Below are 14,887 nucleotides of genomic sequence, written 5' to 3' on the forward strand. Positions count from 1 at the left end.
GTAACAATATGCATTGTGTTCCTGTTTGGGATGCTACGTCATTATTTTCTTTTACAGATGAGAAAACTACTTAAAGAGATCTCAGGGGAAGTCTTCCTGAAGTACGAAATGATAAAGAGTCGGTTCTAATTTGCAACAGTTGTGCGTGTTCATTTTCCTTCGTCAAGCAGAAAACATGGATTGCTTCTAACGGCGACGTTGGTCGATGGGATTGGTTCGTTTTATATGTTTCCTTGGACTGGGACGAGCAAAGAAAGAGGACTGACTATGGTGATTAAGCTCTATATAGTAGATGGTGGGCCCCGATTGGGGGGGTCATAGGGAGGCTGTGGGGCTCTTGGGAAATATAGTATTGTTTTCTTTTGGCTGCTGTGTGTTGACAGTAAAGAAAGATAATCTGCGCCTGCATGTCCTTAATAGAACTGAAAATTCTTGTTGCAAAAGCTAGAAAATGTTTGATTTCATCTCCAGTTATTTCTGTCTCCAACTTATTGCTGGCCCTTACCCCACAAAAAATATTATTCCTACCCAAAAAATGGCACTGCTTTGGCTCTACCACGATTACTTTTAGTCAAACTACACTATCTCTCGGTGAACCACATAAGGTGAGCACGCCCCGTCTCCTCCCATATAGCAACACGTTACCAATGAAACCTAAGACTTACACAACAATAGAGAAATGCTCAGCCCTCTCCCTGGCCCCGCCCCCCTCTGTCAGTCCCTTACCCGGTCCCACCCGTAGGCAGGAAGCCCTGCTCCTCTTACCCCATAGAACAGGAAGCCACGCCTAGCATGAATACAACGCCACGCCTCCTCGGGGTTGCGTCGAGAAAGCTAAATCTGACACAAGGAAGCCACGCCCTTAAATGAGGACGTTATAAACAATCGTTTTCCTAACCAGGAAGCCCTGCCCCTAGGAAGGATTGTCTGCTGCTCCGCAGAGAGGAAAGCTCCACCCACCCATTACGACCCCGCCTCCAATACACCTTGGCTATCCTATGATTGTTCGAGTGCGACAAAGCCCCGCCCCTTTTCTGTTCTCGAACGTTTGGCGTGACCATTGGTTGCCTGGTGACGGCTCCCCGCGCCCTCTGACCCCACCAAGCACCGCCCTTCTCGCAGATACGGCGCGCGGAGCTGCGCGGCGGCCATCTTTGCCGGAGAGATGAGCGGCCCAAATCCAAAAACGGTTCCTCTGGGACCAGCCAAGGACGATAAGAAGAAATCAGGCGGCAGCGTTCTCAACCGACTGAAGGCTCGGCGCACCCCTGGGGGCGAGGGCGGACCCGAGCACAAGCGCATTACCCCGGTCACCGAGCAGGAGTTGCGGGCGCTGGACTCCTTGAGGCCCGAGCACGTTCTGGGGCTTGGACGTGTGACAGAGAGTGAGTGATGGGGGTATGAGAACATTCTGTTGGTCCTCTGGTGGGGTCGGGGTAGTAAACTGAGTGAGGCAAACTGAGCGACCTGGGCATTTGGTGGCCCGTGGGGGTTGGGCGAGGAGTTCACAGAGGACGTTAGCCTACCCACTAGTAGCCGGAGACCGGCAATGAGCCCAGGTATTTGGATACCTGAGGCGAGGGGGGATTTATAAAAGGTGCAAGTTAACACCCCATGAAAACATCTCAGTGGATCAACGATAGCAGGTGACTGAGGAAACTAGATCACTAGAAATCTGAGATGTGGGAAATTTAACTGAGCCATCCCTTGATATTTTCCTTGCCCAGTGTTGGAGAGCGGACCCGCCAACTTGTATAGAGCGTACAAAAGCATGAAGTCAAGCAGCAGGAGGCGGTAAGGCGCCTTGAAGTCGAGGATTGATAAAAGCACCAGTCGAGATAACTGGTGGGTATGGGTTTGGTTGGAGGGTTTTAAGGTAGGTGAATGTGTCTTTGAAAGGAGACCATGAGTTGGAGCAGGGTTGTTATCACTGTCTCGGGAGAGTGAACAAATGGAGCCGGCGATTGGCAAAAGTGACTAATTTTAGGTAGGCTGGCGAGGTACATTTGTCAACCATGGTACACAAATGACCATGTATAGTTTGGTATAACATTCCACCTGTGACTATGGAGAAGAATGTCCGTAGCTGAAGTTGCATGTTCATGGTTATCATGGGATTAATGTTGCATGTATTCGTTGTACTTCGCTCGTTCGTCAATGCAGTTAGACTAGTAGAATGAGAGGTGACTATTCTCACCCTGCAAATGCTAATCACGGTGAAATGCTAATCATGGGGAGTCCTTTCACAAGGAACACACACTGTCAGGGTTTTCTTTTTGAGACAGAGAAAGTAATTTTCCTGTTAGCCTTTTTTAAAATTAACTAGGTTCAGCTACTTCCTTAACAATAAAGGTCTGCATAAACCTTAACAAAACGAGGGTTGACAAAGACAAAAAAGCTGGTAGTCCACGCCAGTCTTATTGGCGTTGTCAATGCTTGACAGTGAGTTTAAACCTGTGTTCTCAGAAGAAACTTTTACAGTTGAAGTCGGTACTTGTTGAAGGTTCATGTTTCTGACTGACGTGACAGATTTTGATGATTTCAAATTAACGAGGTATAGTTGCAGGTCTACCACTTCATTGTCGCTGATTGCATGAAAGCAGGGTAGGGTCGCCACATAATGAAATGAAGTTTAGCAAGTAGGGTAGGGAGAAATGAGATCCAAAACGTTGGCTGTTCTATTTTTGGGAGAAAGCTGTGCAAAACGATTTGTGCAGTAATGACTACCTTTCCGAAAAGTTTGTTGCGTTTCTTGTGTGACCAGCTGTCTTGGAGTTAATATATGCTGACCCAGACGTGGCTTTGTTTGTGTACTGTTGTTAGCAACTATTGTTCGTTGCGATTTGTTTACTTAAATTTCAAGGTTTGTGGGTAAAGCAGCCAAAGAGACGGGGCGTGAGGATTGTAAACATACTAGTAACAATGCAAGTGAATATAAACAGCAGCCGGTTTGAGTGGCAGCTGTCCGTTTGATTGTTTTATTCACACCCGGCATAATAAAAATGCTGTTTTTGAATCTGATGCTCATTTGAACCATTCGTGTGATTGTTTAGTGTGCTGGTAAATTTAGTAACATGAGCTGCATAGTACTGGGTCGGAATGGTCTTGTCTCCTAACTTTCTGCCACAAGTCTCCCGGAGCGTTAAAGTGAGAGATGAAAGTAAAGTGAATGAAACTAGAAAACTTGTATTGCAGTAGCACGAAAGCCTGTTTTAGCAAACATGGCCATGCACAGTATTGCACTTTTTCCCCAACTATTATGGATCATGTGTACACATAAACCATTACATTGCTGTCGCCCTGCACGCACCCCGTGTGTTAGAACGTGGTGTATGAAACCCAACCTCCAAGGGTATACCATCACTAGGCTTGATATAATGCAGTATAATTATCTAGGAACGTGTTTTCATAATATTGAGAGAGAAAAAATGAATGAACTGGCTATCTAGATATAAACGTGCACACTTTAAAGAAGGTTTTACCTATGTCAAGGAAAGTATGTTAGTAAACCTGATGTTCTTAATTGGGAGGATCTTTTTTTTTTTTTTTTTTCTTTTTCTTCAAGTCTGGCACATTTATTCCAGTGTAATCATTTCAATCAGCTAAGCAGGCACTGTGCATTTACGGGGAGACCATCAGCCCATTTGTTACTTTAGGTTCCCACTGCTTGAGAGAAACTCACCCGATCCCCTTATTCCTGTGCTGCTTGTGGTAACCTAACAATAATCAGCTGCACCGGTCTGTCTCCTGTCCCATATACAAACATGTCTAAGCCTGTTTTAAATTTAAGTAGGGTTGGTCTTCCTGCTCTAAGAGCCCTGTAAAAGTGGACAGAAGAGTAATGCACATTTCATCAAGATCTTAATGAGGCGTTTGAAGTTTGGAAAAAGTAGCCTTCTGTTTGGCCCTGACGTCTTGCCTTGTTAGAGAACAACCTTTGCTGTATTGCTGCTTTGTCTCCGGACTAGGCTAGATTCTGTATGAAGTCTGCTTTTGTTACCTGAGATCTATCTACAGAAATGGTAGTCAATTACGCTTGCCCAGAGACGAGCTGTTCTGATCCCGGGATATTGAGTGTTATTTCCAAAACTTTTTTTTTTTCATTTTTTTTTTTTAAGTGTCCAACCTTATCCCAATTTCTTGGGTAAGCTTTCTCGACCTACAGTCAAGTGTCCAGATTGAGCTGCTTGGTCATTGTGTTCGTGTGCCATGGTGTTGGGGGCCCGGCTACACTAGTAGTAAATAGTACCCACACAGAATAAATACTGTTCATTGATTGTCCCTGAAACCCAAGAAAAGGTCGCTCAGTAAATACTGAACGTATTTGGGCGGGTGTCTTATTGGTGGAGTTAAACAATTGAACAGTTTGTTCCCTTTTAGATTGGAATTACTTAGGGAGTAGTATAGCAGCTTCGTGCTCCTTAGTTGGCCTCCTTTCTGCTGCGTACATTTTTTTCACTGTTGACAAATAAACTGCCTGGGAAATGGTTTTTGTCATCAGTATTTTTCTAGCGCATTCGTTACGTTATCGCTAGTCATGTTCCAGTTGTGTTAACGCATGCATTGGTATTGTGCAACCTTTCGCTTTCAGTTGAGGTTATTAGTTTAGTAGTCAAGGGTAGCACTTTCCGATATGAAGGATGATCGTTTGTCTTATTTTGAAAGGACAGTCTGATAGACTTTTGCATTTTGTGCAGAAATTAGCTAAACGGGTTACTATCATGTAAAATCTGTTATCGTACTAGTGCCACCTGTCGGATTGTTATGAGCGGGTTTCAAATAGCAATCAACTGTTGCAGCTAGGGAATTGTATTGTGACAACCTGAGAGGAAAAACTTTCACCCTTGTTTGGCCAAAGTGTATGTGCCTGTTGCATTGCATGATATTGCTCGTCGGAGATTCATTTTTGAAAATGCCTTACTCATCATCTTGGAACGGGATGCTGCATTGATCAAGCCCACACCGCAGCTTGTAACAAATCATCCATGCACTCCCTCTTCCCCCTGCCAAACTAAGTGATGTTGTTTATTGCACTCTTTCGGGGAAGAGGAAAACGCACTGGTGCATCGCTTTTTTTTCTGTGCCGAATTGGGCTTTTCTAGATCCAGAGTGTTCAGGGCGCCTGATAACCCTGTCAGAGAAACAGGGTTATCGGCAGAGGATATTTGTAGAAGTGTCACTAGTCATCTGGACCTATGAAAGCTGCAGCTATGCAGTTGTTATATTTTATTATTTGTTTCATGTACATTCAGCACACATACTTTATGTGTCGAAATGATCGACATTTTTGTAATATTGACCATAATAGAAAAGGCTCTGGGTCGTACTCGTTTTTATATCCCACATTCCTCCTACTAGTAATTGGTGTAAACACTACCTAAAGCAAATGCCTATTTTGTTATCCGCATACTAGATATCAAATTGGCTGAGTGATTTATATATTTCCTCACTATCTTATGCCAAGCTACGTATTATCCTTGCAATCTTTAAGTTAGCAGACCTACAGCCATATATCGGCTCTCTGGCATTTCGCCCAAATAACTAGTCTTTGTGTCTGCCTCTCTCAAATTCTAGGGTCTTATACTTTTTCTTCTAGTGATTCTGTACGGTGCTGGGAGGGGTAAGTTGTGCAGTCTCGTGGATCTGCCTCACTGCGTAAACACGGCTTTGATTGGAAACCTACCTGAAAGGAAAGCAGATGTATCAAAGCATGCTTCCTAACACAACAGGTCTGTGCAGGCCCCGCTGCCTTGTAATGTTGCTGTCTGGACAGAATGGATGTTTCCTCTATGCTGCTGACTAACGTGAAACGGCTTATAAAATAACATGGCAATTTCAAAGTCGCTGTTAGCAGTTATCGCTGTTCATAGCATTAGTCTACTAGGCCTTAAGGCTTTCTCTTTCTTACCATAAGATTAGTCCTGATTTGTGTGTAACATCTGCATTTCCTCACGAAAGCACTGCCCAATGCACCAGTGAATGCCAAGATAGATCGAATTTAGGCTAGAGTTGTTTGGATACTGACCGCATCAATACAACACCTCATGGTTATACCTCAGTCATTACTGTTCTCGATTCCTTCTGCACCATTGTTTTCCTTTCTGTTATGCGTCATTTTCATAAGACTCAAATGGGGTATTTGATCAGCATCTACTTTGTCTGTTGGTCTCCGGTGGCCAGTGCCACTTGTTGACATTTTCTTGCTGCTCAGTTGCACCTCGGAGGCGTTAGTAAAATGCATGGGACAATATCCTGTCTAAAGCTGGCACCTAAGAGAAACTAGGGGCAAGTTACAGGAAGAACCTATGGTTCAATAGACTTACTCCACTGAGCTGCCACTGAGAATTAGCATATTGATTTTTCTTGAACACTTCAGATTAGACGTCCTAATGCTGTTTGCATGTTGTCTCTTCCTACAAGACAGGCCTGTCTATGTGAAAGATGACATCCGTATACATGACTCCATGCGTGGAATCTAAAGCCACGGCCACTGATAATTGCTTTTCCTTTTTTTTGAAAGTGTTGAATCTTTCTTGTCCGAAAACCAGTTTGTTTCCCCCCAAAATAAACTAGTTTTCCCTTGTGACGTTTACTCAGGGATGGTTTGACCAATGGAAATTGGCATTAACCCCTTTACAACCCTTGTGCGCCTTTATGTATGTAATGGGCATTTCTAAAGAACTCTGTTACTCCAAAGGACCGTCCTGGCGCTCTACATCGCCGGTGAGTCCTAACTGAAAGGAGTGACACTAATCTTGCTTAAAAAGCCAAGTTTTCAGTTTCTTCCGAAACTAGACAGTGGCTGACATGCTCCGTAGTTCAAAGTGACGTTTGTTCCATATTGAAGGCCCTAGGACTAAAATGGACCTGCCCCCTGTCTTGAGCTGCCGAAACCTAGGAATATTGCCCAGAAGCCTATATAGTTTTTATGGCCTGTTCTACCAATTTCTGAACAGGAAGAGTAAGAAAAGGCAATACTTTACTCAGTGCATGTAAAAGACCAAAACAGGACCCAACCACTGCATTGACCTGAGGCAGAAAGGAGAGCTCTCAGTCAAACTTGGTGTCTAGATTTTTAACAGCTCTAGTTTGACATTTTGGTGGAGGAGCATCTAATCTACTGGCCAAAAGGACTGCCAGGGCTCGTCCACCCTACCCACCTCCCCCAAAAAGTAGCTCTGTCTTTCACACATTACATTTAAGTTGATGGTGAGTCATCCATTGAAAGACTGCTCAGATGTTTTTTCGCCAGGGGATATTCCATCCCTATCCCAGGAAAATAGTAACTGGGTGTCATAAGCATAGAAAATTATTTTTGCTCCCAAGGCCTCTGCTGGGAGCGCAAGAGGAGTACAGTAAATGTTGAATAGGGTAGGGCTCAAAGCAGATCCCTGAAATACTCCCACCTTGAGATCACATGACTCCGATATAAAGGGTAAGCACCACACCTCTTGACCTCTTCTCTCCGGGAGCGAGGCCAGAAAGTCTTAGGCCGAACCCCTGATTCTGATGGCTCGGAGACTGGCCAGGAGAATGGAATGGGGGTACCATGTCAAAGGCTGCTGACAAAGCAAGCATGATCAGCACAGCACTGCCCCTGGTATCGCAGATACAACTGATATAATCAACTAGTGCTGTCTCCGTACAATAGTTCGGGCGAAAACCAGATTGACTAGGGTGCAATAAGTTTTTTTTTTTCCAAGTAGTGGAACAGCTGATAGTTGACGTGCTTTTCTAGTACTTTGGAGAAGGCCCTAAGCAAAGATACGAGTCTGTAATTGGAAGGATCACCAGGGTCAGCCTGGGGCTTCTTCAGCAGCTGCAATTTTTTAGCCTGCTTTCAGGCATGGAGAACTATAGCTGATGACAAAGAGGCATTCGAGAGGTTAATGGCCATGGGATTATCAACATCAGCCCCTAAAGCCAAAAGTCCCCGGACGTGGGGAAACCGGACTACAGATTCCTAGTAGTGTTCCTTCCGGGGCCTGCATATATAACTGGACATTGCTTATGTGCTCTCCAATTTGCATGCACTTCAGGGCTTCTCATGTTTTGCACCCTTTTATTCATCCCAGTTTAGGCCACAAAGTATTGCTATTTATGGGTAGCCAATTAGTTGCAATTGTTTTTAAATTGACTGAGTGGCATGTGTATGAAATCTTTTAATTAGTGTAATTGAAGTGAGATGGAGAGGTTGTTCACGATTGATTATAAGCTGCAACTCTATACATACCTTGTATTGCTACACATTCGATAGTCTGGCTACAAAACTGGTGTTTAATCTTTATATATAGTTGCATTTTTTCAGTTTGTGTTTCAGTCTTATCCATGCAATTGGTGTATGCATGCCGGCAACTGGGCAGTATATTTGGAGGCATATGGCATTAGACTAGAGGTTGTGAGATGTGCATGCGTTTTCCATCATAATAGTGGCCTCGCCACACTCAGTATATGTCATTCTCGTTTTCTTTTTCCAGATTATTTGTGCAAACCTGAAGATAACATCTACAACATCGACTTCACGCGCTTTAAGATTCGTGACCTTGAAACTGGAACAGTGCTTTTTGAGATTGCTAAACCTTCAGCCTCGGGTAATTTAATTAACTCTTGTTCATTTGTGAAGTGCTGGGAGTGTCAGTGTGTCCTAAATGCACTAATGTGCCTTCTGAATGTGGATTTTTTTTCTTTACTTATATTTTGTCTTGTATTTGCTGCAAATCTTTACTTTTTGTTGGCTTAAAACAAAGTTAGACACTTGGGTGGTTTCCCATATTGGAAAGGATTCCTGTGAGGGCACAAAAGGGTTCTTTATGTGGTAAACGGGGGTGGTGGGTAACTTTTGGTAACTACCATCATAATCATAACTGTACCTTAATCTGAAAATAGGCTCCCAAGAAGGCATGCAGGGATAGGAGTTCCTCCTTTACCTCAAGTGGAGGTGGTCAAAGAATACAGCTATTTAGGTCTTCTTGTTGGATATAATGTAATGCCACATGAAGAGGCTTAAACACGGCTGGTGTCTTTGTCAATGTAAACTCAACGCGTATTAAATAGCAGCTATGCAGTGGCCCACTTATTTCAACATCCTAAAGACAGAAGAGGTCATGTAGCTCGTCCTGGTTGATGGCCTCCTGCTAAACACCGAGGCCATAGGTATAGATTTAGATACGGTCTGGTTGTGCCTCCTCTAGAGTTGGTGTATAGTGTTTTTGGTGTTAGTTATAGACTGACCAATTCAGTGTCTTGATGAGTTGCTTAACATTTTGTGGCATGAGATCCACTTATGACGAGCTAGTCAGTCATACTGAGAATGAAATCTAGCTGATGAAGCATACTGGATTTTTGTTTTTTGCTTGGCTGTTTTCCCAGAACAGGACAGCAGAAGGCACCAACTGATGTTTGCAACAAACAGAAGTACATAAAACAAAGCCTTCGATAGAGAAAGATGTGGTTAGCATTGAGGAACAATATTTAAGGCCACATCAGTACTACGTTGTTGAAAAGCCGAAAAAAATGTCTAGCTGACTGGTTTCTTCCATGCACGTTGACTGCATTATTCTGATTAAAGTATTTGTTACAAGAATAGATATGCGTTGTATATGCCTTTTATCAAAACTATTGTGCCAAAAACGAATTGTGTAGTCAAGTTTACTGAGCTTGCAACTGCTTGCTGAAAATTGATTCTTAGTCCCGCTGCCTATGCCTTTTATCTGTCGCTCGAGCTGCTGCCATTACTTGTGTGAAACGGAGCGGCTGGTCGGCTAAGCTGAGAGTCTGTGCCATAGTTGCATGGGGTGCGCCCCATGGCTTGGGACTGTGCTGCAGTTATTGCCACATCGCTCTTTGGTTGCGACCTCTCCTGTTGGCCTGGCCTGCTTTGCATGGATTTCCAGCTCTGTTGAGCCTGGGTTCCTGGCGTGTGGGCTGTTTGTGAGCCACCTCATTCCACTTCTTAGACAAGGAAGTATAGATGAGACAAAGGAGACGTGGTTGAGCCTGATCTTTCTGCTCATCTATTTGCTCCTATATTTTGAAATTTGAAAACTGTACCGTCTTAAGTGAGCATAAGGTCGTACGTGACTGCACAGGCTAACATTTTAATCTGTGCACTCAGTATACCAGTATTAAGGGCTTGGCACTAAACCAGAGATGATCTAAAATATGAGCAGATAAGACCTTCTACCAACACCTGGGATTTCAGAAGCCTTAAGGTACTGCAGCCTCTAGACTCCAGATGCTAGGAGTAGGATCTGTGGGTTTGTTACCCATAGAGAAAATTCAGAGTGGCCCCTGAAGGCTGAGGAGTGGTGAGGATTAAACTAGGTTAGATCTTTCCCTCCTAAACTTGGCTCTCGAACCATTTCAATATTGTTTTATGCAGATTAATGTGCTACTGATCCTACATCAGTTGGCCTTGAGAGGCAACTGAATGTTTTTGCTGATTACTGTATGGCCAGTGATCTGAAAATAAACACACAAATCAAAAGGTACAGTGATCTCAAAGGGAATGGTGTAGCCCGTTAGATATAAGTGGTTGTTACGTGGTGTTCAACTGGAGGTGGTCAAAGAATTCCGATATTTAGGTCTTCTGGTTGGATAGAATGTAAATTTCAATCCACATATAGATGCAGAAAGCTTGCTGCAAACCCACTGAAAGTGCTCCACATAGGCTGGACCTTAGGTTTGGGGCATACATCTATTGAAGTTTTGAGGGAAACCAGTAATGCAAAAAATGTAAACTTACTACTGTATGGATGTGATGTTACACTTCTAGAGTACTTTAGTAGGTTACAGGCTGTTGAATCCGATACTTGGAAAACGCGTCTCAGCCTGCCCAGAGGATCTGTGACTAGTACCCTGAGGTTGGAACTGGGCCCCAATAATATTCTATTTAAATATAAACAGCGGATCCTTGGCTACTGGACTTGTCTCCTAAAGACAGAAGAGGCCTCTTTAAGGCAGATATTAAGTTCCTACCTTAAAGAAAAGCTTGTAGGGCAGTGGATATCCAATCTTCAAGATATTAAGGCCTTCTTGGACATCCCTGTTGGGTACGAAATGGAAAACAGGTCTGTTAGTCAGCAAAAACATGTAATAAAACAGCTGTTTATGGAGCGCTCTAGCGAGAGCGACAAAGATAGTGTGTGATTGAGTTAACCTGAATCATTTAAGGGAGTCACACTGTGATGGTCATATCCAGCCTTATTGCTGGATATAAAAAGTGGCAACCTCAGGAAGTGGGACCTGAAGGTTATTTTGGGGCATGTCCCTGGATTAAGATAGCTAAACAGTCATGGGGTGGTCCGCAAATACCTTTCTCTTTTGTCAAAATGTGCCATTGTCTTTTTCGCACATAATTGTATTTTTTACTTGTTTTGTTAGAACTAGAAGTTTGCTGCTCCCTGTTTTTAGAAGTCTTCAGGTGCAACAAATCTGTGATTTACAGTCTGTAATCTTAAATATCTGTTTGAAGTTGAATGGATAGTGTTACTGAGTATCCAGTAGCATTACATTTATTTCTTTTTGGCATCCCAAGGTGTGACCTATTCATGAAAATATGTAGTGGAGTTTTCGTTGAATTTGACTCTGGATTAGGAGGGTTCCATATGTTATTATGGCAGATGTAATTATATTTGCACGGATAGTACAGTTATTACTGTCCTGTTCAGTAGATATGCATTCTGTACACATTTGCGACAGGCTATTTTAATTGTTAAATGTGCACATGCGTATTTTGCCCATACTTAATTTTTGCAATGCGCAAATTATTGTAACTGTTAGAAATGGGGTCTCTAGTTGGCGGTACTCACCCCCTTGATAGCTTGGCACGAGCAGTCGGGCTTCTCAGAGAAGTCTTTGTAGTATACAAGACCCTGCCTTTCCCTACCCTGGTCACTTTCATAGCCAACTTAAAACACCCCACACATCTTTACATTATTGCACAAATAGGCTGTGCAGTGGAATTTGAAGGTTAGGGGGTCAGTACATGGAAATCTGATGGATGCCATCCAGATTTTCTAAGACCATCTCACAATCTGCAGTGGTGGCTGCTCAAACACAGTTAGTCCAGCTGCAGACCCCTTTCGCTGCCCCACCCATGACTGACTGTGGTGATGGAAGCGTCAATACTGGGTTGGGGAGGTCAACTGGGAGAGGTGGAGATCAAAGAACTGTTGTCTTCAGCGAAAACTTGTCTCTACAGCATCTGTTGTAGTTTTGAGCCATTAGTCTAGTGTTGACCTGGAAGGACCCCAGGTTTTCCTAGTGACGACAGATTGGTACAGGAGACTGGTCTACAGAACTTATGGGCATGATCTTATGCTGTTTGATCAGGCTGCCACTTCAAGAGGATCTCTTCAGGTAGCAACAGGGCATGGGGCCTTCACCTGAATCTGTGTAATATACACTTCCACCCATGGAGAATGAGCGACAGTTAACTACATTTGACTTTCCACCAAAGGTTTATTAACCCCTTCTGTGCCGCAGACGCACTACGTCTCTCGCTCCCTCTGTGGGGTTCCCCCCCACCCCCCCAAGTCAGGGATGGAAGGGGAAGCCCTTCCCCTCCCACCCCCGACCCCCCCCCCAACCCCCCTGTGACGTCAGCGCGCGAGCGCGCGCTGATTAGTCACAGGGTCTCCCCCATCGCGCTGGAAGCAGAGCTTCCAGCACGATTGAAAAAGAAATGCTTTTGCATTTCTTTTTCAATCCCATGGGGGAGGCCCCGAGAGGCTTCAAAGGGAAGGAAATGTATTTCCTTCCCTTTGAAGTCTCTCACAGGTTTCAAAAGCCGGATTGCTTGCAATCCGGCTTTTGAAACCCCACTAGACACCAGGGATTTTTTTTTTTCTTGAAATTGGCAAAAGGGAGCGACCCCTTGGGCAAGGGTCGCTCCCAGGGGGGCATTTTTTTAGGAAGGCCTTTTCTGCCCCCCCTTATCAAAATATTGTGTGATGAATTCTTTTTTTTTAGGTGGGGAGCGATGCCTTAGGCAAGGGTCGCTCCCCTACGGGGCAATATATATTTAGGCCATTTCTGCCCCCCTTGGGGGCAGATTGGCCTATTTTGATAAGGCCAATCTGCCCCCAAGGGGGGGCAGAAACCATTAGAGGGGGGGGGGGTGGGGGGGGCAAATTTATTTTAGGCCATTTCTACCCCCGGGGGACAGATCGGCCTATTATTAGGCCGAACTGCCCCCGGGGGGGGGCAGAACACTCTAGGCGCCAGGGCAATTTTTTTTTTGTGTTTTTTTTTTTGTTGTTTCTTTTTTTAGAGATGGGGAGCGACCCATCAGGCAAGGGTCGCTCCCCTGGGGGGGCAAATTGTATTTAGACCATTTCTGCCCCCCTGGGGGCAGATTGGCAAATTTTAGGTCAATCTGCCCCCAAGGGGGCAGAAACCACTAGGCACCGGGGATTTGTTTTTTGGCTCCAATGTCACGCAGGGGGAGCGACCCCGTAGGCAAGGGTCGCTCCCGGGGGGGGGGGTGGGGGTTGGGGGGGCAAATTTATTTTAGGCCATTTCTGCCCCCCCGGGGGGACAGATCGGCCTATTATTAGGCCGAACTGCCCCGGGGGGGGGGGGGGGGGGGCAGAACACTCTAGGCGCCAGGGCAATTTTTTTGTGTGTTTTTTGTTTTTGTTGTTTCTTTTTTTAGAGATGGGGAGCGACCCATCAGGCAAGGGTCGCTCCCCTGGGGGGGGCAAATTGTATTTAGACCATTTCTGCCCCCCTGGGGGCAGATTGGCCAATTTTAGGTCAATCTGCCCCCAAGGGGGCAGAAACCACTAGGCACCGGGGATTTGTTTTTTAGCGCCAATGTCACGCAGGGGGAGCGACCCCGTAGGCAAGGGTCGCTCCCGGGGGGGGGGGGGGGGGTTGGGGGGGCAAATTTATTTTAGGCCATTTCTGCCCCCCCGGGGGACAGATCAGCCTATTATTAGGCCGAACTGCCCCCCGGGGGGGGGCAGAACACTCTAGGCACCAGGGCAATTTTTTTTTTGTGTTTTTTTTTTTTTGTTGTTTCTTTTTTTTAGAGATGGGGAGCGACCCATCAGGCAAGGGTCGCTCCCCTGGGTGGGCAAATTGTATTTAGACCATTTCTGCCCCCCTGGGGGCAGATTGGCCAATTTTAGGTCAATCTGCCCCCAAGGGGGCAGAAACCACTAGGCACCGGGGATTTGTTTTTTGGCGCCAATGTCACGCAGGGGGAGCGACCCCGTAGGCAAGGGTCGCTCCCGGGGGGGGGGTGCCGGTTGGGGGGGCAAATTTATTTTAGGCCATTTCTGCCCCCCCGGGGGACAGATCGGCCTATTATTAGGCCGAACTGCCCCCGGGGGGGGGGGGGGCAGAACACTCTAGGCACCAGGGCAATTTTTTTTTGTGTGTTTTTTTTTTTGTTTCTTTTTTTAGAGATGGGGAGCGACCCATCAGGCAAGGGTCGCTCCCCTGGGGGGGCAAATTGTATTTAGACCATTTCTGCCCCCCTGGGGGCAGATTGGCCAATTTTAGGTCAATCTGCCCCCAAGGGGGCAGAAACCACTAGGCACCGGGGATTTGTTTTTTGGCGCCAATGTCACGCAGGGGGAGCGACCCCGTAGGCAAGGGTCGCTCCCGGGGGGGGTGATGGGGGTTGGGGGGGCAAATTTATTTTAGGCCATTTCTGCCCCCCCGGGGGACAGATCGGCCTATTATTAGGCCGAACTGCCCCTGGGGGGGGGGGGAGAACACTCTAGGCACCAGGGCAATTTTTTTTTTTTGTTGTTTCTTTTTTTTAGAGATGGGGAGCGACCCATCAGGCAAGGGTCGCTCCCCTGGGGGGGCAAATTGTATTTAGACCATTTCTGCCCCCCTGGGGGCAGATTGGCAAATTTTAGGTCAATCTGCC

General features: G+C 45.6%; 1 protein-coding gene across 1 annotated transcript in view; it reads left to right on the top strand.

Moving 5' to 3' along the window:
• Window positions 1–1,088: 1,088 nt before the first annotated feature.
• Window positions 1,089–14,887, top strand: part of UNC119B (unc-119 lipid binding chaperone B) — a 53,857-nt gene continuing 40,058 nt past the window's right edge. Inside the window, exons 1-2 of the mRNA XM_069215055.1 lie at window positions 1,089–1,385; window positions 8,478–8,624. Of these exons, the coding sequence (XP_069071156.1) occupies window positions 1,166–1,385; window positions 8,478–8,624 (367 nt within the window). The 5' untranslated portion in view covers window positions 1,089–1,165. The remainder of the gene's footprint in view (window positions 1,386–8,477; window positions 8,625–14,887) is intronic.

Source organism: Pleurodeles waltl, chromosome 11, assembly GCF_031143425.1.
Source record: "Pleurodeles waltl isolate 20211129_DDA chromosome 11, aPleWal1.hap1.20221129, whole genome shotgun sequence".
Classification (NCBI taxonomy): Eukaryota; Metazoa; Chordata; class Amphibia; order Caudata; family Salamandridae; genus Pleurodeles; species Pleurodeles waltl.